This window comes from Trifolium pratense, linkage group LG3 (assembly GCF_020283565.1).
Source record: "Trifolium pratense cultivar HEN17-A07 linkage group LG3, ARS_RC_1.1, whole genome shotgun sequence".
NCBI classification, from domain to species: Eukaryota; Viridiplantae; Streptophyta; class Magnoliopsida; order Fabales; family Fabaceae; genus Trifolium; species Trifolium pratense.
Genome location: NC_060061.1, coordinates 18,472,279 through 18,495,063, shown reverse-complemented (window position 1 = coordinate 18,495,063; position 22,785 = coordinate 18,472,279). Strand labels below are relative to the sequence as shown.

The following is a 22,785-nucleotide window of genomic DNA, read 5'->3' as shown; positions in this document are numbered from 1 at the left end:
TATTGATGGCTGTTCTGTGGAAGGTGCTTGAGACTTTGCATGGGAGTGCTCAAGCTGTGTGGTCAGAAGACGTGTTTCTGACTATGTGAATCAGAATGTGGAGGTTCTGATCTTGTTTTAATAGTATGCTCTAGCAATGCATGACTATTTATTCCACTAGTATCAACAACTACTAGTGAATGTAAGGGCAGAAGAATATTGTCAAATACTGAGGTTTGATAATTGTCTTTGGTTTTCTTCTGTTGCAAGTCACTCTAGAAAAGGGTTGATAATCAGGATCTTAGTCAAGCTTTTAAGCAAACTAAGATGTTTTGGACTTTGTGAGTGACTTTACACCTTGTATGCATGACATCCTGCCTATTCAAAAGGTCATGATACATAGTGTGGTTCTGCTAGGACATTGATTAGATGTGTCCTTGTTAACTGAAGAGGTCAGAATGCTTGAATGTATTCTCAAGAAGTGAGAATATCTACTCAGAATCGACTCTACTGAAGGAGTTGGTGTTGCCCTTCAACATGAAAGCATGAAGTCTTTCACATGTTTTCATTTAGTGCTCGAGTTTTCATCTTCAGCTGGAGCCCTGATTATCTATGACAGGTAGAGTCATGTGTTTTTCTGTGGATTGCATTGGTACATATATATTGTCTAGAGTGTTGTACAAGCTTCTGGAGATCTTTGCCTCATATGAGAATATGATGTCAGACAACATGTTGTGACATTATGAAATTATTAACAAGGCATGGTTGATTCTAGTCATGTAAAGCTGAATAATTATATCAGTTATTCACATATCTCTCGAGTCGTTAAATGGTTGAGTCTGAGAGAATTTATTTTTCTCTACAGTTTTTTTTGGAAGGACTTTCCAGGAGTCTTCATTATTGAGAGATGTCACAAATGTGATATTCAGATGTCTTGGTATGTGTCACTAAGTCTAAGTGAAAGAAGAACACTTAGAATCAAGTGGAAGACAGTATGTTTGAAGATGTGTTGATCAATGCAAGTAAAAGAAGACAACGTCTGACTGAATGTTAGAACATTATTCGAGACATGTTTCCTGTAAGATCAACAAGGAAGTTAAATGGACAGTGTGATCAACCACGTGTCAAAAGGGAATGCATAAAAGGTCTGTGAATACTTTGAATCCATCTGAAACTACTTCTATATTGTTTGGTGAACAAAATGTGCATCATCTAGGAAACCTATTTCTAAATCCATTATCCAGGTTAATCTTATCTCTCAAAAGGTCCTAGAAAAGTCTATCTATGTTTGTTGATGATGTTAATAAACCTACCAAACTCGTTTTGATAACCTCATTGATTCAGTTGTTACCCCTAATGTTGAATCAAATGTTGTTACATCTGTTAAAGGTTTTTGTCAGTTCAAATGTTGTGAGTAGTGTTGAAAAATTTGTGAGATCTGCCTTTGAAATTGGAATTCTAGATAAACCAAGATCTCTTAAAACCATAGGTCAGTCTAGTATGAATGTTGTGGTTGTTGATGACATTTTTTTAATTCTTTCATGTGTCATCTTTCAAAGTTGTTGATTCTGTCACTTTGTTATCCCCCACTAAAATTGTGGTTGTGTCCCCCAAAGAAACCTCACCTGAGTCTGATGTCACATTAGATGTTGAAACATCTTGTACCAACCTGATAGTGTTGTTGAAACCTGTTCTACAATTCCCCAAACTGATGTTAATATGGCTCTGAGAGTCTTAAACCAGATGGTGGTTTGGAGTATTGAAGTTTAGACTGTGGTGGAAGAAACTGATCTTGATGATCTTCCATGAGACCAAGCTATTGCTCAAAGTATGACTGAAAGAGAACTGGTCATGCTATGACTGTTTATGTGGATGTGCATTCTGTTGAGAAGTACTATATGTGTTCAGATGTGTTGTAATCAGATGTGATAATGCTCAGATATGTGATACTTAAATGTGATTACTACTACTATGTGTGATAGTTTCAGATCTGCTTCTGAAACCTCTAGCTTTATGTTCTCATGAAATATGTTATGCTATGATGTCATCCATGATGTCTACACATCCTGATCTGATTTTTGAGAATTTATTTTTCTCTGATGTGTGAGAATTCATTTTCCTCTGTATATGGGAGTTTATTTCTCCCTTTGTGCTTTAAAGGAGAAAGAAGCTATGAGAAGTATTACTAGCTCCTGACATTATTATCTCTGCTGGTGTGAATGTTGTTGATTCCACAAACACAATTATAGATGTTCTTGTTGCTGATGTATCTCAGACAAAAGATGCTATTGGTTCTGTTGTTGATAAATCAAAACAAACTGTTCCTGAAAAGGATGTTGTGACAGACGTTGACACATCTGTGGACCAACCTAAGGCTGATGTTACTATTGTCCAGAAACCCGTTCAAGAAACTGCTGTGGTGAAAGATGTTGGGACATCTGTTGACCCATCTGACTCATCTGATGAAGAAACAGGGTCTGATGAAGAAAATTCTACTGAGGTTGAACAAGGGTCTCTCAGTCTAAAGAAAGGCATCAAACTGTGCCACTTAATGAAGAAGTGGTTGAAGAACATGTATGAGGTTATTGTGCTTGCTAGTAAGAAGAGATAGAGTCTGAACAGAAAGGAAGCACCTTCAAGTAACTCTGAGTATAATGTTGAGGAGGATGTACCAGACATCACACCCTCTGCCTCAAAGAAAAAGTCTGGTGGGAAAAAGATCCCTCAGAATGTGCCTGTTGCTCCCTGTGACAATGTTTCCTTTCATCGTGCTTCCTTTGCACAAAGATGAGATCATGTGTACAGGAGGAGTTTTTGCTAGATGGATGCTCCATGCCCTGATTGGAAGACCACGTGCTTTGATACCATGCTGGAAGAACTTGTGCTAGAAGTTGTGCTACCATATGTTGAAACATCTTTTCTAACATATGCTATGTGTTGTGCTAACATGTGTTAAAACATCTTTGTTATCAATGCTCTGATATCATACCGGAGGAACCTGTGCTATCTGATGTGGTACTAGATGGTGAAACATCTTGGTCATCATGTTGAAAGTTTTGTGCTGATGAAGTGTGATCTGTTTTAGGCTATTTGATGATGACTTCACTGCTGATTTATATCTGATGAGGTATGTATCCCATGGTGTTGTCTTCATTTGTAGTAGCTCTGTGCACTATGTTCTTGGATATCTATACTATTGTACTCTTTGATTAATGCATAAAGACCCTATTTTGTCTAAACTTCTGACTAAAAAGGGAAGTAGTTTAGTAGTTGGTAGGCATGATATGTTTTGCTGCTAATGTCTGTTGTGCTACCTGATGTTGAAACATATGCATGCTCTTTTAGTGGTTGGATGTGTTCTACTATATGATGTGGTGTCTGATGCTTAGACATCTGCTAATCTGAGTGGTGTAGTATTGAATCTGTGTTGCTGTATGCTTATGTGCTGATATGAATGATAAAATTGAGGGGGAGCAAGAATTGTTTTCTGATGATCATTCTGATAAGCATGTGTCAATGTATTTGGAGGGAGTGAAATTAATTTTTGCTTTGATTCTGACTTTGAGGGGAAGTAGCATAATGCAATAAGTAGTTACTATTCTGTTGTGCAATGATCTATTTGTTTGCTCTGGATGATGTCCTGCCATATGTTGGAACATCCTGGTTGCATGAGAACTTATTTTTCTCAGCTTTGTGGGAATCTACTCTTCCCAACTGCTATTTTGTGGTTTGCTTAAGGAGTTATGATCTGTGATGTGTTTTGTGTGCGGTAGCAGTATGTGATATATGGTATCTGATGATTATATGATGTGGAGCATAATGATGAGGACATTTGTCTTTTCTGTTGGTACGTGATGTAATGCTTCTGCTATATCAAGACTATGGATTGCTAGATACTAATATATGGATTTGTTATGCTCTGATATTCTGCACTATGGATTTCTGTGATGTTCATTACTATTGCTCTTAATGCACGAAGTTTTTGTTTGGCATATTTTGTGGCTAAAAAGGGGGAGTAGTATGTTTGTTTGTGTTTGTCTGCTACTTTACAATGTTGTATCTGATGTTGTGACAAGCTAGTCTAGCCTGTCTATGAAGAAGTAGTAGTGTGTGTTGTGACATGCATGAATTCAGGGGGAGTAAGAACCATTTTTTTCTGATGGCCTGATGAGATGCATGAGCTGATGTATTCACGGGGAGATAAGTATTTTTTCTCTGATCTGATATTAAGGGAGAGTAATGCAATATCAAGTTCTCTACCTATGTGTGCTTAATGTATGGACGTTATGATGCGCTACAAAATGTTGATGCTGATGTGGGAATTTATTTTTCCCAAGTGTGCTTGTGAGAGTTTATTTCTCTCTACTGAAGGATGAAGCTAAGTTGGTTATGATTCCGCTGCTGTGTATGCCTCTGATGGTTTATGGTAAAGTTTATTTCTTTACCATGTGCGTTATTTTCATTTGAGGAATTCTTTTGGAAGTAACATAGAAGATGTTCTACCTTCCTTCATATTTGTGTGCTCACGTTGACTTGAAGGATTGTATGGTTTTTAAATCTCTCTATGCTAATTAATGGGCTGAAGTTGTTTTAGCCAAAAATTGCCAAAGGGGGAGATTGTTGGATATTTGTGTGTTGGCCTCATTTTGCTAAAACAAATATACAAGCAAGATGTTGGACCAAATGTTTCAACATGTTGGGTACAAAAGATGTTGGACCAAATGTTGTAACATGTTTGGGTACGACAGTCAGATTGCCCAAATCTCGCGCATTTATTACACGTATCTGCTATATATGGAAATCCACTCTACAAACGTGTATATCAAGATTTGATCTGATCAAGACGTTATCAGTGAAGATATGTTCTTATCAAGACTTAATGGAATGATTCAACACATTGTTTATTTCCTAAAGAGGATCAACTATTTTAGGAAAGTTTTTATTAAGGTCTGATTTGCTTAGCTGGACGTGACTCAAAGACCAGCTGTGTTCTGAAGCTTATCTTGGAAGATCAGGAGCGTGCTAGCTCTGTCTATATAAAGAAGACTCAAGACCATGATTTTATCAACTGAAACCATTGTTCATCAAAGATGTAGTCTTTAGGGTTTCGTGTCTTTAAGCCACTCTCTAGGAGAGTTGGTGTAAGTGAACCACTCGGGTTGTGAGATGGTCACTATGTCCTCACTCAGAAACCTTTAGGTAATGAGTAGAGTATTGTAATATCTCCGAAGCTTTTAAGCAAGGAGATAGTGTTTGTGAGCCTCTCACGTATTGATTTGATACTTGAGTAGGACTGTGTTTTATTGAGTTGTAATGTTTTAAGGTTACTCCTAAGCTTTGAAGTACGGAGTTAACTGTGTGTGATTTACTCGAAGTTTTTAAGCAAGAGTAAAATATGTCACGGTGATTGTCGCCACATTTTATTCAACATTATATGAACAACACAGGTTGTGTTGGCTGTGTGGAAGTGAGATGGGATCTCATGTCTAGGAGTTCCTAGGCAGAAGTTGCATGAGTAGTGTCGAGGTCGTAAGGCGTAAACCTAGGATTTGCTGGAGGTCTTAGTGTAAGACGTAAACCGAGGGTTTGCTGGAGGTCTTAGTGTAAGACGTAAATTCAAAGGGTTTGCTGGAGGTCTTAGTGACTAGATCTATTAGTGGATTTCCTTCCTGGATTGGTATCCCCCAGAGTAGGCAGGTTGGCTGAACTGGGTTAACAATTTCCTGTGCAGTTTATTTACTTGTTGATTTTATTATGTTTAGTAAGATGTTACAACATTAAGTATGACATTCTCTTTAAATTGAATGTTGGAACATCTGATAAAACATTATTTCTCAGTATCCGTTTTAATGTTATATGTCTTGCCGTGTTATTCATGTCAGACCAGATGTCTCGACATTCTATACAACATCTGGTTCTGCTATACCAGAATTTCACAGATTTTGCCCGTAGGTATTTGAGATTTTTCTAGTAGTGGGGTAGTCACTATAATCAAATATATATAATGTATTTTTTAGGAAAAAAGAGTTATTAATGTTGACATGATGTATAAAGTACTTTGTAGTATTTTCGTTATATAGAAAGAATATATGAAATTATCAACCAAAAAAAAGAAAGAATATATGAAATTCACATGCAACTGTGAAGTGAAAGCAATGTTAGAATGGGAGAGAATTCTAAAGCATATTCCTTATTTGTCTTATTGCTATTTTGTCTTTTGCATGATTGTTATCAGTTGCGAAACCTATGAGATCCTTCCAATAATTGGAAAATATAGTACTATAAGTACAAAAATTGTTGCCAAATGAAACCAAGAAGGAATTTATCGTAGTTAGCCATTAGTTATAGTAATAGTTGTTAGTTATAACCTATCACGAAGTCTCGGGTTCATATCCAAATGAAAGTGTTCATATTTAGCCTAACAATATTAGCATTTTTATATGGATCATGCTAACCGGTGTCTGCGATGTGCTGGTTAAGAAAATTAATAAAAAAAAAATTTGAATAGAAAATAATATTTTTAAAATTTTTGAGGAGTTGATCGTAGAAACTCTAGTTCTAAATTACTATTTTTCCTTATTACTAAGAAATTGAAATTCGGAAGTATTTATGGATGTGCATATCATAGGATGATATATTGTTTCAGTATATGGTTAGAACTTAGAAATAGTGGCAAGGCAATGAAGAGGTTAAAATGCTGACATATATTTATATATCAAAATTGGGAAATAAATAGGTAGATTTGGTGTAAATGAAGGGTGTAAATACGCTTGTAGCTGACGCAGATTTCCTGTTATAATGTTTTCTACAGTTTTTACACGGTCTTAATTTAGGATTTTTTTATATGACATGTGCATTTTAAATGATTTTATAACTTCATTAAGAATTTAATGTAAATTTATTTTACACAAGCATTCAATAACATACCAACACATTATGTATGATATTTAAAAACACATGATGTGTCACATTTATTAAATGATATAGCAACACATTATTGGATGCATGTGTAAAAAAACTTTACACTGGTATAAATTAAATTCATTTAGTAATATGAATCATCCGATCAGTAATTAATGGCGGAAATTGAAAAGTGCGTGCAAAATACATTCTTATTTACTGCACAATCTCAATCCGCTTGTAGCATACTCTCTCGTCCCAAAATATAAGTAAAAGTTGATCAACAAAATTGAATGTATTTGGTCCAAAATCTTTAACAAAATACATTAAATTTTTTTAACTCATTTTTACTTATATTTTGGGACGGATGAAGTATGTGGTAACCAGTAACATTTTCATTTGGTATAATAATCATTGAAATTATTAAAATGCTCTCTTCAGTTTCAAATATAAGGGAAAAAAAACTACTTTTAAGATTGATTGAATATTCGATGAATCTAAAAGGTGGCTTTTCTTTCTTCTTATATATTTTTTTTAAACAAATCTTTCTTCTTATATTTAAAACTAAAGAAGTGATGTTTTAGTTTGAAAAACAATTTTTTAGATTTATTGAATATTCAATCAATTTATAAAGTAGTTTTTATATTCAAACAAACATTTTTTGTACTTTTAAAAAGTAAAACACACAAGTTTCAAGACTTGTTTATCGTGTTTAGTTCTTCAACCAGTATTTCAGGGGTTACTAGCTATTTAGCAATTTTCTAAAATAAAATAAGAAAATACAAAAGAGGACTCTACCAAAATCCAATATGTAAGAATTTTTTTTTGTCTCGTTAATAACTTTACCAAAAAAAGAAAAATTCAATGGAACAAATACTTAATGAAAGGAAAAAAGATTACAAAGATAAAACAAAACTTATATAAAAGTAAATTTAGCCTCCTACGATTAAAATAATTCCAAATAGAACTTGATAAGTTATTCCACCAACTGAACTATTTATAGATAAATCAATGTTAATTATTTCATGGGGTGGAATGCGTAGCTCAAGTTAGTTGAGCTAAGGGTTAAGGACCTGGAGGTTCAGAGTTCAAGTTTTGACAAGGAGAAAAAAATTAACATAAAATTGTAATATATATACTAACAATTTGCCTATAAAAAAAAGATTAAAGGAGTTGGAGGTTCATGATTTTTAAGTCTTGACATGGAGAAAAAATAATCTAACATTGTAATATACTAACAACTAACAATTTGTCATTAAAAAAAATGTTAATTATTTTATCGGGACAACAATTTTCTTCTCTATGGCTTTTAAAAAAAAAAAAATTCCGGCGGAAGCTTTAAAATATATTTGAGAAATAAGATAACGTAATTCCTCATCTATTATGAAGAGTCCAAGAAACAATAACATTGATAAGTAAAGATTAACTCAAATAAAGGGATAATTTTATTGAATTCAAATATCAACTTCTAGTAAACTAGAAGGATTTCATTCAAAAGTAAAGAGAGAATTTGGAGAGAAAAGATAAGAAACTTCAAAATTCACATAACTAACAATCCTTATAATTAATGAGCTCACTCTCTCACGTAATCCTTCAGCATGATGTTGGGTTTGCGTAACCTCATTCCCCTACGTAGTTCCTTCATTTCCGCATTGTTGGTAACAGAATTCATTCCTTGCACATTTTGTGTTCCCTCCACTTTGTTTTCTGACTCACATGCTTCTAGAATTGTTCCCTCCTTTGGCTTCATTACAACCTCTTGTAAACTAGAATCAAGCTCCGTCCCCTCTGCCCTTGTTACATTGACATTAATGTCACCGATATTAGCATCAATTGTTGATGACGACATTGAAAGTGATTGAGTCATTGGAATCTGAAGCTCTGTCTCCTCCGCCCTTGTTACTTTGCTATTAATGTCACCAATATTAGCATCAATTGTCAATGACGACATTGGAAGTGACTGAGTAGTTGGAATCTGGAGCTCTGTCTCCTCCGCCCTTGTTACGTTGTCATTAATGTCACCAGTATTAGCATCAATTGCCAATGATGACATTGGAAGTGACTGAATCGTTGGAATCTGAAGCTCTGTCTCCTCCGCCCTTGTTACTTTGCCATTAATGTCACCAATATTAGCATCAATTGTCAATGACGACATTGGAAGTGACCGAGTCGTTGTAATCTGGTGGTTGACAGAAGCTGGACTAGTTTGATCAACATCGTTAACACGATGTTCTTGTTGCGGAGGCGATGTATTATTGGATTCCGGTGAAAGTGGCCGCCACATTAAATATTGATAAGGAAAATTTCTTGCTATTAATTCGTTTGAAACTTGCTGAGAAGAACCGCAACCATATGACATTGAATTGTGTTGTTGTATAGCATGAGAAAAGTTAGGACAAAATGATGATTTCATTATGTCATTTTGGTGGTTCTGTATTTGCTGTTGTTTTTCTTTCTCTTTTTCCTTCAGATAAAGCCTAAACTTCTGCAAAAACAAATATATGTATCACAATATTAAGGAATTTAATATAGTAGTATCTTCTTGAAATTGTGTAGTCAATTTCTAAAAAGTTAAAAAGTTTTCGGTTCAACATAAAATTTTCACTTTTAAGTTATTCGATAAACAAGCGCTAGTTTATTAAATAGTGGACAATTTATTGACTTGGTTTTAATTAATGGATACAAGATTGATATCTATATTTCATGCAAACATTCTTCTACGTGATTATTATGATGGCATTGAATTTGAATGATTAAGAAAACTTCATAGCCGAACAAAACAAAATTTTGACTTAGCTAAAGTTGAAGACTAATCCATAAAATATATTATGATTTCATTTAAAATTAAAAGATGAAATATGTCACAAACATATATTTTCCTATGAGATCAAACTCCTAATGTTGATCAATTTTTCCGAACGATAAATCATCAAGTTTTTGGTTTGTTTCTTGCAAAATATAATTACTAAATTTTAGTGTATAATTACAAAATTTCAATTCAAATTTTAAATAATAGATTTACCCCAAATTTGAAGGGTTACAACTGAAATTACATGTGTAACCGAAAGACAAAAGTCAAATAAAAATACCTGTAGATGACTAGCTACGTGCTCTCTTGTCAATCCAGGCACATTCATCTTATCAAGAATTTTTGTGGGTACTACATCTGAAAATAATTATCGAAGAGAAAAAAAAATTGTTGTCATAAACCATAAAGAAGATAAAAATATTTATAAAAAAATAATAATTAGTATAGAATCATACTATCACTATCGAGTTCCATCACCGCACTAACAAATATTTTATGCAACTCTGGTGTCCATACTACACGTAATTTTTCCATTGGCGAGTCGTGTTTATCTTTGTTCTTTTCACCTTTCTCCTTTGTTTTCATACATTCACCCTCAAATGTTTCATCAATTTCTTGTTTTGTTTTTTCATTCCAAATTCTCAATGCAACATATTTCCACATGTATTTTATTTGATTTTCACTCAATGGTTTGATCCAATAAATACAAGCCCCGTTTTCAATAGCCTTCTTTACATCACTTATTGTGTCATCGACACACATCACTACACATTAAAATAACAATGTGACACATAAGTATATATTAATGAATTAATCATGTGATATAATAATACAGTTAATTACATATGTACTTACTAATGACAGAGATGTTGATTTGTTGTGTAACTTGTTGCAAAAAATCATTTGAATTCATATCAGGCATTTGAGCTTCGATTAGTACCAAATCAAAGCAATCTTTTTTTTCCATCAAAAGATTCAAAGCTTCAGAAACCTTAGAGCATGTTTTAACTAGAAAGGAAAAAAAAAAACAATAAAAAAATTTCAAAAATGAAAATTGTATCAAAAAAATTGAGACTTAATTTCATAAGTTAACATAATTTCATATAGCTAGAGCCCATTTTCTCAATAGATTAATTAACCGACAAGTTTACCTGGGTAATTGAATTGAGAGCACATTTTCTCAATAGTATTGAGATGATTGATATCATGATCAATCACAAGAACCCTAACATTGGTTAAAAATTGTTGAGGAAACACGTCTTTCTCAATAGAAAGTGCCATTGAAAAATAAGTGCCAACAATGTTGTTATGGTTTGTTAATTCAAAGTATCACTCATTATTGGTTCATTCAAGTAAGAGTATAAGGTTATATATAGTTGTAGAAAATTTGTGACATGGATCTGATCTAAATTGGGTCAACTAGATATTTTAGTCATAGAGATTTAATGTCTGAATTTTTATAAAAATAATTATTATAGTATTTTATTGAATAAAAAATTATTGTTATAATAGGAAAAAAATATTATTTTTTTGAACAATAGGAAAAAAATATTTTGATTTAATTAGTAAAAGATATTTGAAAAACAAACATAGTAAAAGGATAAAAAAAATATTGGAAAATCAAGCAATAATTAAATTCTTTCTAAATTAATGAAATTTGTGTTTGAACGTTGACTGATTGTTTAAGAAAATAATATTTAGAATTTGGTATAAAAATCTGTTGAAAAAATAAATAAAGTTATGATTTATTTATTTTGATTTTCGCCACAGTATCTGGTCAACTGAACCGCCTAATCTGGTTCAGGGGTCAGTTCTGACATCAAATGGTTTCAGACATCTTCCGATCGCAGTTACGGGGATCGAACCGTGGTTCAGCCCCCGATTGCAGTTATGATTTATTTTAGAATACGCTTAAATGAATTCTAAGCAACCCTTTAATTGGTAAAAAAAAAATTCTTTAAAAAAAATATTGGACATTTGGTTCAAGTGGTTAATGAGCTCCCTCTATGATAAATCGTTCGAGAGAATTCGAGTTCGATTCCTGATTAGACAATTCTTGGTTAGACTTTATTTACATCGTGGACGAGCTCTGGATTACTGAACCCCCTTTCCTAAGTATCAGAAGTTTAATACAAAAAAAAATAAAATAAAGACTTTTTTAATGTGTATAATATTGCATCTAATAAACCAACAATGAATTGATGTAAGTGGTAAGGGTTTTCATCCCCTTAAGCATGTGGTCAAGGGTTCGATTTTTGGCTCATGCGTATGGAGAAAATGTTCCAAAAAAAATAGTTCAATAGACAAATCTAATATTATTAGGGTGAACGTTTTTTCTCGGATTCGAGGTAAATAATTCACATTCATGTGGGTTAATTTCATGTGTTTGATGCTTCATCTAGGCATATATATATATATATATATATATATATATATATATATTATTTTGCTCTCTTCTTTTAAAAAAAATGGTCAAAGAAAGTTGATGCATTTGGTTAAAAATTTGGATTAAAATAAGAGTGTGAAGCAGAGTTTTTAAGAGTAAGAATAATGTATCTGACTCTTCTACATGAGAGGAGTATATATAGCCTCCGATGTTGGGACAAGACCGTTGAAGAGCATATATTAATGTCATCAATGGTTGTCGGAAAACGGCTGAAGAGCCATGATGGATAGTAAACGCCCATCATTCTGATGTCGGACGTTACGATACGCTAGATATGGCACCTGTTGACTTGGACCTTAGGATCTTGGGCTACTTCATAATTGAGACATACTCAACGGTGGAGGAGGTGAATCTCCTTGGATATTGTGCCTTAATCCCAATCCAGAACAATCGCCATCCCCACAGAAAAATACCCTTTTTTTGGGTCCTCAAGCGAGGCATCTCCACAAAGATCCCTCCTAACGAATACAATTGACATCTAAGCTATAAGCACCTCCTAAAACTTACACTCACAACTATAAAGTTCCTGGTATTACTAAATAAAGGTATTCTTTATCAATAATTTTGTAGGACTTTCTTATCTGAATATAATGAGATGTGTGGTTTTTTTCTTTTCTTTTTCAATACAATAAGGAACACAATTAAAGAAAGTGTGATGTGATTAGACCAAAAAATGGCTGCTCTAGCTAAAGTTTGAACCATCATATTTGTTTGTTGCTTAATGAATTTGATTTCAAAGTTCAAATTACATTGTAGCAATAAATTAATCGATATCATGATTGATCTAAATTCCGATGCACCCTTTTGATTAACAATATTGGACCATCCTCTAAAGATAGCTTCACGAAGTACCTCCAAAATAGTCATTGTTTTGCTTTCCAATGTTGTAAGTTTATGCATACATCTATTTGTACCTGCAGTTGTAAAGTTAGAATTGCGGATACACCAGCTCGATCAGCCCCTGCAACCTGAGGCCATAGTGAGATGTGTTTAGAATCAACAAAAAGTTGTTTCACATATTATGAGTCATAATCAATTGAAGGTTTATTGTGAAAATATCTAATAAGATTAACTTATAAAAGAAAATCTTATAAGATTATGTTACCATGGGTCTCAACTGCAATAAATCACGATTTTTTTTTTCATGCCTCAATCTTTTTTTTAGAAAAAGATCCAGCATTTTAATATGAAATTTTGATTGGAAAAAGAAGAACCACCCACTAGATTAAACGTTTTGAAACTAATACTAAAATCCGATGAAGATTTTTTTTTCTTTGGTATATCCTTTAGAGATGTTATTTGTTACAATTACAATACAAGTCAGTTTTAAGAATTATAACCGGTTTAAAAACATATGCATTCGCACGGGTCGATTGATTTTCTATATTTATTTTTTTGCAAAGATTGATTTTTATTTGATATCTCAGTTTGCCAATATATTAAGGTAGAAACTTTATTTAGAATTAAATATTTAAAAAATTATTATAATCTATTATTTATATGTTTGAGAGTTTTTTCTCAAGGAAACAAATCTACGTGTCACTTTCTTATGAACTTTAATTTTTATTAATCCAATGTGGCATCCTCTCATTCATCATAATCTATGTGACAACAATTGAGAACATCTTTTCTATATGGCAATTTAGAGAGCATCTTCAATAGAATTCATGTGCGGTACTCATATAAAGAATATTTTTTCTTTAGTGTTTTTCTGAATCAAAATTTAATGCTAATTTACAAATAATCATTCAAAATGAAACAATCAAATACGTTTTAATTTTTTTTAACAACATTACCAATTCTCTTTACAATCATTATGAATTCTTATTTTTTTTTTTTACCAATCCATTTTATTTTTTTAGAAAAAAAAAACGCATTTCATATTATTAAGCACACTTGAAAGACACAAAATAAAATAAAAAAAATAACAACCATCAATATAAACTTCAAATATATATTTTTTAGAGAAATAATGTTAACATATTATTATTATTAATACATGCATACAGGTTGCTTTCACCGTAAAATAAATAAACATTAAAAAAAAATCAATTCCACAAATCAATCAAATGATTTCAACTAAATCAAATCAAGTAGTAATTCAAAATCATTAATACACGATCTCTCAATTAATGTGAATTCAAAATTTCAAATCATTTGTTACAAAAAAATAAATTCAAATCATTCCCCATTATCTATCTATATCTATATCTATATCTATATCTATATATTATATGTTTGAGAGTTTCTCTCTCATGCTCAATTTCTTAGGTGGCGTCCTCTCATTTCTTTTACCGGTCAAAATCTCATGTGCGAATCTCTCAATTCATTTTGCTGATGTGTCATTCTTCTATGTTTTTTCCTTTAGTCATTAGTGCTCAATTATAAATATAGAAATTGCTCAATCAGGTTTTATGAATAAATGTCTATATATTAATATTTTGATACAATTGAAATTTTACATATGGAAACTTTTGATTATTGACCAACTCATTTTTGGAATATATATTGATTAAATTAAATCAATGCTGAAATGTATGGAAATTTCAAAAATTAAGGACAAAAAATTTACTATAGTTTCTATATATACGGGTCAACATGTAAGAGTGAGGGTCATTGAGTGTCTCAGCGTCCCTTCTCTATTTTCTCTTCTCACCTTCACTACTTTTTTTTTTTTTTTTTTTTACAGAATCACTACTTTTTTTTCTATCTATTGCTATTGTTGGTTTTTTTTTAAATAAAAAATCTATTGCTATTGTTGATTATTTCTTATTTATTTGTTCAATATAATTTTTGTTGCTCTCAAGTGGAATGAAATCTAAATTTTATTTGTTTTTCTTTAAGTATTTTGTTTACTTGTGTTAGGCTACAATAAGAGGATTCAACGTAAAAAAGAGAAATCATTTTCTTCTCTAAAGTCAATAATATTTTGTAAACTTTTTTTTTTTTTTTGTAGAAATTGTAAACTTCTTTTTAAGAAGCCAAAATATTATTCATCTATCTTTGTAACTTTTATTTACTATTTGGATTCTTGCAGAGACTGATGAAGATGACTACGAGGGATAAATAACATCTGGATTGGGAACAGATGAGTGGATAAAATATTCAAGTTTAATTTTACAATCAGAAAATTGTACTAATTTTGAGTTATAATTCTTTATTTGCAGGTCCATATACGGAAGAACAATATTGTTTGTTATTCAAATTAGAATTAAGTATTATCAATTGATGTTAGAGTTTTAAGTATTTATTTATATTTTTTATATTTTATTGTCATTTTTTTTAATCATATGTTTACTTATTAAAAAAGAATTGTTGTTCATATTATTTTTTATTGGATTTAAATCATGCTTATAAATGTTTTTTTTACTATTATTTATAAATAAATGTTGTACTCTATTTTTTTACTCATTATTTTTTTATTTGTCTAATTTTTCATGTGATATTTAACAAATACACTGATAAAATAATAGAAACTCATCGAATGACTATACTATAGAATGAATTGGAAAAATGTGGAATTGAGAAATTGATATGCTTAAAAAAATTATTCTTAAACTTCATACTTATCAAGTAGAGAAAAATGTGTCATTGTCTGAAATATAAAAGGAATGGAATGAAGTAATTAACTTCATAGATTATTTTTCTATTTCATTTTATTATTCTATTAATTATGGTTTACCTTAACGTGGTTTTTCTAATAAAAAAAATACATAGTGATTTGTACCAAACAAAATATTAAAATACGGGGGTATTGATAAAAAAAAACCTACATGGAGGTATTAAGCAAAAAATAACTTACACGGGGTGAGATATACATTTGTAGATTTTATTATATAAAAAATACAATATCAATTGAAAGCAGGGAAAGTAACAATGATTTTATATATATAAAAAAAGAATTAAAAGCAATAATATCATGTATTACTTTATTTTTATTCTCCATACATCACTGTAAAATAAACAAATAAAAATAAAAACAAATAGATACATTTTTTAAAATTTGCACATTAACAAATGAGGTATGCTTAACCATACATGGTAACCATACATCCTACAAAGCCTATGAACTTGAAGGAGGTTATTTGGCAGCCACCTCCCCCTCAGTGGATTAAATGCAATACTGATGGTGCTTCAACACCTACGGCATCTACGTGTGGAGGAATTTTTAGAAATAGCAATGCAGAGTTCTTGTGCGCGTTTGCTTCTAAAACAGACATGACCTCTGCTTTCAGTGCAGAGCTTTGTGGTTTTATGACTGCAGTTGAAATTGCAGATGCTAGAGGATGGAGAAATATGTGGATTGAGTCAGATTCAATGCTTGTAGTGAATGCCTACAAATCCTCAAATCTGGTGCCTTGGTCTTTAAGTAATCGTTGGTTCAACTGTATTAAGCTTGCAGGTCACATGAACATTATTGTATCTCATATTTTTAGAGAGGGTAACCATTGTGCAGATAGATTGGCTAATGTTGGTCTTAATTTAGATAGGCTCACCTTGTGGAATGATATCCCTTTTGTTATTAAAGATAACTTTGAATCTAACAGGCTTGGTAAACCCTTCTATAGGGTTGTACTTAGTTAGGGAGGTCTTGGTCTAGTCCCCCTCCTTTTTTTTGTATCTCTATCCTCATCTATCTATTTATATATCTTTTGAGGCAGTAGCACTTTGCTACTCCTCTTTTTTTTTTTTTAAAAAAAAAAAAAAGGTATGCTTAAAAAAATTATATAATTTTTTTTTGTGTTAAGCAAATGGCAAACAATTCTATTGTTCATTACTTTTAAATAAATAATATTAAAATTAAAATCGCCCTATTTTGCTTCTCAAATGTGAAATTTTTTAACACGCGGACATGAGATAAAATACTCCTGAAGAAAACAAATGTCTAAAGGAGAGAGATGACGATTAAGAACAAATATATTAACCGTTAGATTAGTTTTTGCATAATGACATTTTTTTATGAAAATAAAAGAACAAATATATGAACATGTGAGTTGGGAACGGGGAGTGGAGTATCACTCTCCATTATGTCATTTCTCCTTAAAATCTCCAAAATTTGGATCTTTTATCATATTTAAATAAACTATTACATTAAATATAAAATTAATTTTACAAATAATTAAAAAATCAAAATATTAAAATTTTAATAATCCATATTTTTCATGTGTGAAAAAAAATGATCTATATTTTTCATAGAACATTAACCCCGGCGATAGCACGGGTAAGTTATACTAGTATTGTTAAAATATAAGTGAAATTATTGTGTTTTTTTCTTGTAAATTTATTTATTCAATTTTTTATATTTCAGTGATAAATAATGGTCCTGTGCATATTTTTAATAAAAAAATATAAATTTTATTAGGAATATTTAGGGTAATTTAGTAAGTTTGATATTATTTAACTTTATTATTATTATCATCAGTGGTTAGTAGTAAACTTGATAGTAATATTGTTTATGTATATTTTCTTTTTTTTGATGAAAAATATTGTTTATATGTTTCTGTTTTTTTTTTTATAAAGTATTGTTTTTTTATTAATTATTTCTATATTCTTATTTTTATGCGGTTTCTTCTTATTTTTTGTATATTCTTTCTATAATTTGTTTTATTGACTAAACTTGCTATAATGTTTTTATTGTTTTTTTTTTCTTCCTATTTTTATGCTTATAGATTGTTCTGTTTTGTTTCTATCTCTAATTTGTTTTGTTTCTATTTTTAAGCATATCATCTTTTTTATTGTATTTATATTATATTTTTTCTATATATTTATTTTTATTTATTTATCTTATATGTTTTTCTATATATATATATATATTGTATTTACCTTATATTCTTTCTATATTTTTTTTTTTATGAAATTACAATGAAGGATATAAAACTTGTAATGTGGTTAAAAGCAATAAGGATAATTTAAGAACTTTGGTAGTAATCGATTTTAATATATTAGTAATAGATAAATAAAAAATTGATATTAACTTAACAATCTAAACATAAAGTTTTAGAGCTTGTAATAAAAAGATTATTTTCTTTGTTTATCATTGTTCTTGTGCAATATACATCTTTGAGTAAAAGGTATTTTCTCTACGTCAATTGTTGTATCTTTTGTCATTGTTCTCTACATCAATGTACATCTTGATGTTAGGAATAGCGAAGCATATTAGTGATTTTAGAATCCTTATGCCAAGGTGTGGCAATCTTTCATGGAATGATGTCGACGGTATATTTCCGCGTTATGTCATTTTCTTAAAGAGTTTACTTTTGTCATCTTACTGATTCTGGAGCGCTATGTTGCTTTCAGCCCCCCAAACTGACAAAATTACCTCAGGTTGTTTCATAACGTAGATTCAAAGACCATAATAATTAGGTTTCTAAATATATTTATTTTAGGAAGGAGAATGGAATTTCAGGAAGGAGAAACCTTCATTAAAATAGGTTCCGAACTCACTACCCAATTCCATTCTTTTCACTTCCTCACTAGAAATTCTGAGCAATTCTGTTTCTCTTCAATAAGCTCACGCCACCACCATCATCTCCAGCTGCTCAAACGCACTCAAACCACCAAGAAAACTCACATGGAAACCCAAATTCCATAAGCCTTAAAGTGTTGGAAGGTAAGGTTGGGAGTTAAATCTTTTTTCTTTTCCTACTCCCATGGTACTCCACTTCAGTTCCAAGTTTAGGGTCACTCTTCCATCAATCTACTTGCATGTGATGATTTTGCTGAACTCTAAAGCTATATGGTTGTTGGTGTTAGGACCTGAAGTTTGAAGTAGCTGCACTAGAACTTGAAGGAATTATATTGGGAGCTAAAGATTTGACCATCAATCTTAGGCCTTTTTTTTTCAGAGCAAAGAGCATGAATTACATTGTGTGAACTAGTTTTTACACTATATATGTGTGATCTAAACTTTCAATTTTGTTATTAACAATAGTATAACTGAAAATTCTATTTGGAAGATAAATGATAAATATGTCACTCTTTGTATGGTGTGTGTAACTACAAACAATTAGAGAGAAGTTTATTCATCAAATTAGGATTAGTATTGGTACATGAATACAGAGCTTTAACGTACTCTCACTCAGCCTCATCTGAATACATGACTACAAATGTTTAATCTTTTAATTTTGATTCCAACAGAGCTTCTTTTCTGTATGTTTATTATAATTACTTGTATAATAAATAGTACCGTATCATACAAAAGCCATAGCTCAATTGTGCTTATCTTCAACAGACTCAAAAATATTGTTCATGAAATATATTTTAGTATTGCATCGGTGTCTCAGCTGCCTTACTCGTGCAATTAAGTTAAGTTATAAGAAGAGAACTTAAATGCACCAGAACTCGTAACTTAAATACACTAGAGCAGCAAGGAATGGAATCGTTACTGCAATATATTCTACATTTATTTTTCTGCTCTAGATTGGTAAATTATCAAACTTGTACTACGAATCTAACTAGTCGAACTCTGGTACAATGTATGCACGAATAAGGGCCCTTTCTTTGCCCATCTTTCTCTATATTAACCATGTATCAGATTCTTTTTGGGACACAAGAAAATGCAAAAACATAAGTATTAGTCTCATTTGACAGACAGAACTCATTGGAAGAAACAACACATAAATGTAGAAATTTTAACTACAAAAAAGAAAACAGTTGTATTAATGGATGTGGAAAATGAAATGAAGCTAGAGCCAAATTTGTAGCTAGCTCTTGCTATTATTTTTCAGACCTGTCATATTACAGTATTTAACATAGGGCATCAAAGAAAAGTAGAAAACAAACTCTACTCATGATATCTAGTGGATCATGATTCATGACCTTTCAACAAGAGACTACTGTTACTCTCAAATCTTGATCTGAAAATAACTAGAGCATTCAGAAAACGGACAATAGATTTTGACTTAAACTGTAATTCAAACAATATCAGGAATTCAAATTTAACACCTAAACTTGTAGTTAAATCCCACGCATATTTAGAGTATTCAGTATAATTGTGCACGTTCAAGTATCTTATTCTACAATTAGGGTGTCCCCTAATGAATGAGTCGTCGACTTAAGAAGAAGAAAAAAATGAAACATACAGAATAAACATGGAGTGACTTTCGTGAGAATTTTGAACAGAAAAGCCAACATTTTGATGGCAACTAAACAGATAGCTGGCACCAATGAATGTGTACTCCCCCACCAGTCTCCCCCAAAAATCATATATCCATAAGTAACAGCAGAATAGTAATGATAGACTTTAGAAGGCTCGGATGTGCACTGCTAAATACATCTAAATGTAGACCAAAAGAGAAATCCAAAGTAGGATAAGCATAAAAAAAGCGCCAATCAATAATTAATTAACATTAATTTTTCAAGCAGATTCCGGTAAACAAACAAAACTGGAAATAACAATACAGTACTAGAAGAGTATATAGAATATCTCTCTTCTGTTATTACAATCCGTAAAATCAAGACAAGCAAAGAAACCTTGACACGCCTAACATGAGGTGCAAAGCCAGTGCAATGTCCCTCCTATTCAGAAATCACCTGGAATATATATATATTAACAACAAAATACCCCATTGTCAGTATCAATAAAAGTAGATGCATGCCTAAGACGATGACATGATGTGATAACCATATAATTATACAGACAATCAAGTATGTATAAGAAAATACAGAATAACATCAACTACAATAACGAGTTATCACTCCTATCCTAGAGTCATAGTTTCTCAATTCAAATGATAGTAGGAGTAAGTGATTAACGGTGTCTGTGACCGATACGTGTAAATGATCCATTTCATATTTCATTTGTAATCAGTTACAGATTAACACCAGCATAAGAAATCATCACAATACCTTCCTAGAGTAAAATCTCAACTTTCAAGAACAAACACTTCAACATCCCCAAAACAAAAACATTGTCATTATTTGACTTTTACAAAAATTCTCATAAGCCAAATGCTCCTGAGTATTAAAATTTTTGCTTCCACCAAGTTGAAAATCATTTTCCCACCTGGGGCCTGTTTGAATAAACAGCTTATAGCACAAGCTTATCATGATAAACACTTACGTATAACTTACATAAGCTATTTCTATAGAAGAAGATAAAATTAAATTTAATTGTTTTTTATATGCTATAAGCTGTTTTCACAAACTATCTTGAAGAACTTATGAAAACAAGCTGAAAAAAGCTTACAAAAAATGTCATAAGTTGTTTTTATAAGTTTTCCCATTTTCCCGACCAGTCTCACAAAACTTAAGCCAATAAATAAACTCAAATTGAAATAAGACAATCCAAACCAAACAGACCCCTAGAGTATATCGAAACTTAATGAAAATCACACACATTTCATCTGAATTTAACTACACAAAAAATGCTCTTGAAATTTAAAATTAAAACATTCACGCTTTTAATTTGAATTGCTAACATAGTCAATAAGTATTTAGTTATAAACAGAATCAATTATTTTAAAATAAAAAAATAAAAAAATTGGTGATCTAATTCTTCTTTGTTGATTGCTCACACAAAAATAAATAAATAATAAAAATCGTTCATTAGGTTACCTTTTGTGATGCTGAACGAATTTCGATTTCGCAGCTTCTTCCTCTGTTAAAAAAAATAAAAATAAATTAGTTTATTACAATAAAATCAAAAAACCTAATTCTTAAATTGAAAAAAAAACGAAATCGGAGAAGATAGTGAAAGAGAAGATCGACGCGGTGGTTTAATTACCGGTAAGGCCAAGGGACATTTTGGTAATAATAGTTCCGGTGATTGCGAATCCAACGAGGAATGGCCAGTTACGTTTCCATTCTCTCTTGAAGAAAACTGGCCATGGATCGAACTTTCTCATTTTTCTTCTCCTTTTTCGATCTGTTTGTTAATGCTATGCGTAATTTGTTAGTTGCAGCTCCTTTGTTTGTTCATCTTCGCTTTACGACAACTTCAACTATATGATGATTGGATTTGGACCCAATGTGAATGGATTATTTAATTGGGCCTTAAAACAAGGCTATGGAGATCACAAGAACAAAATTTCTTTTGGCGCCCCCTCCTTCTCATGCACCCTATTTCTTTTGCTTTGGTGGTAAAATTTTGTGATCTTGGTCGCAGTCAAAGGCTTTGCCAAATGGTCAATTTTGATTGGCTACTTATGCGGCATCACATAGCATTGGCCAAAGAGAGCACTCCAAATTTTCTATAAATTTCTTATTCTCTTACTCTCATAGTCTCATCCACCTCTCTTTTTTTGTCATTTTTAGCTTGTTTAGTTTTTTTTTTATTTCGTGTGTAAACGGTTGGATAGTATGTTGTTGGTTAGTTATAACGATTCTATCAGTTTTTTTTAATGATGATTGGGATCGTTATACTAATCAACGAGAGATTTTTGTGGCTAAATTGTGGACATTGTGATGTGACTAACCAAAATTTGAAGGTGATACTTTTTTTGTTCTACTCAAATGAGATTTTTTTTCGTGCACAAATGAGATTGTCTCGTGCTACCAAACTTGAAGGTGAGGTGAACTAAGTGGCAAATTGTATGACCAAAAACAAAAGCTAGTATGCCCTTGTTCTTCTCTTAAAAGTTGAGATACTTGACGGAGTCTCTAATTAACTTGATGTAATTTTTCTATCTTATGTTTTAAATTAGTTTGCTTT

The 22,785-nt window shown here is 31.4% G+C and overlaps 2 protein-coding genes across 2 annotated transcripts; both read right to left on the bottom strand.

The window, feature by feature from the left end:
- Nucleotides 1–8,452: 8,452 nt before the first annotated feature.
- LOC123914711 (two-component response regulator ARR14-like) lies at nt 8,453–10,969 on the bottom strand. The gene is made up of 5 exons (XM_045965892.1): nt 10,840–10,969; nt 10,544–10,696; nt 10,144–10,452; nt 9,969–10,045; nt 8,453–9,364 (listed from the first exon to the last, which is right to left on the bottom strand). The coding sequence occupies exons 1-5, from the start codon at nt 10,967–10,969 to the stop codon at nt 8,453–8,455; spliced, it is 1,581 nt and encodes a 526-aa protein (XP_045821848.1).
- Nucleotides 10,970–21,685: 10,716 nt separating this feature from the next.
- Nucleotides 21,686–22,062, bottom strand: LOC123918506. The gene is made up of 2 exons (XM_045970576.1): nt 21,859–22,062; nt 21,686–21,732 (listed from the first exon to the last, which is right to left on the bottom strand). The coding sequence occupies exons 1-2, from the start codon at nt 21,977–21,979 to the stop codon at nt 21,686–21,688; spliced, it is 168 nt and encodes a 55-aa protein (XP_045826532.1). The 5' UTR covers nt 21,980–22,062.
- Nucleotides 22,063–22,785: the final 723 nt, after the last annotated feature.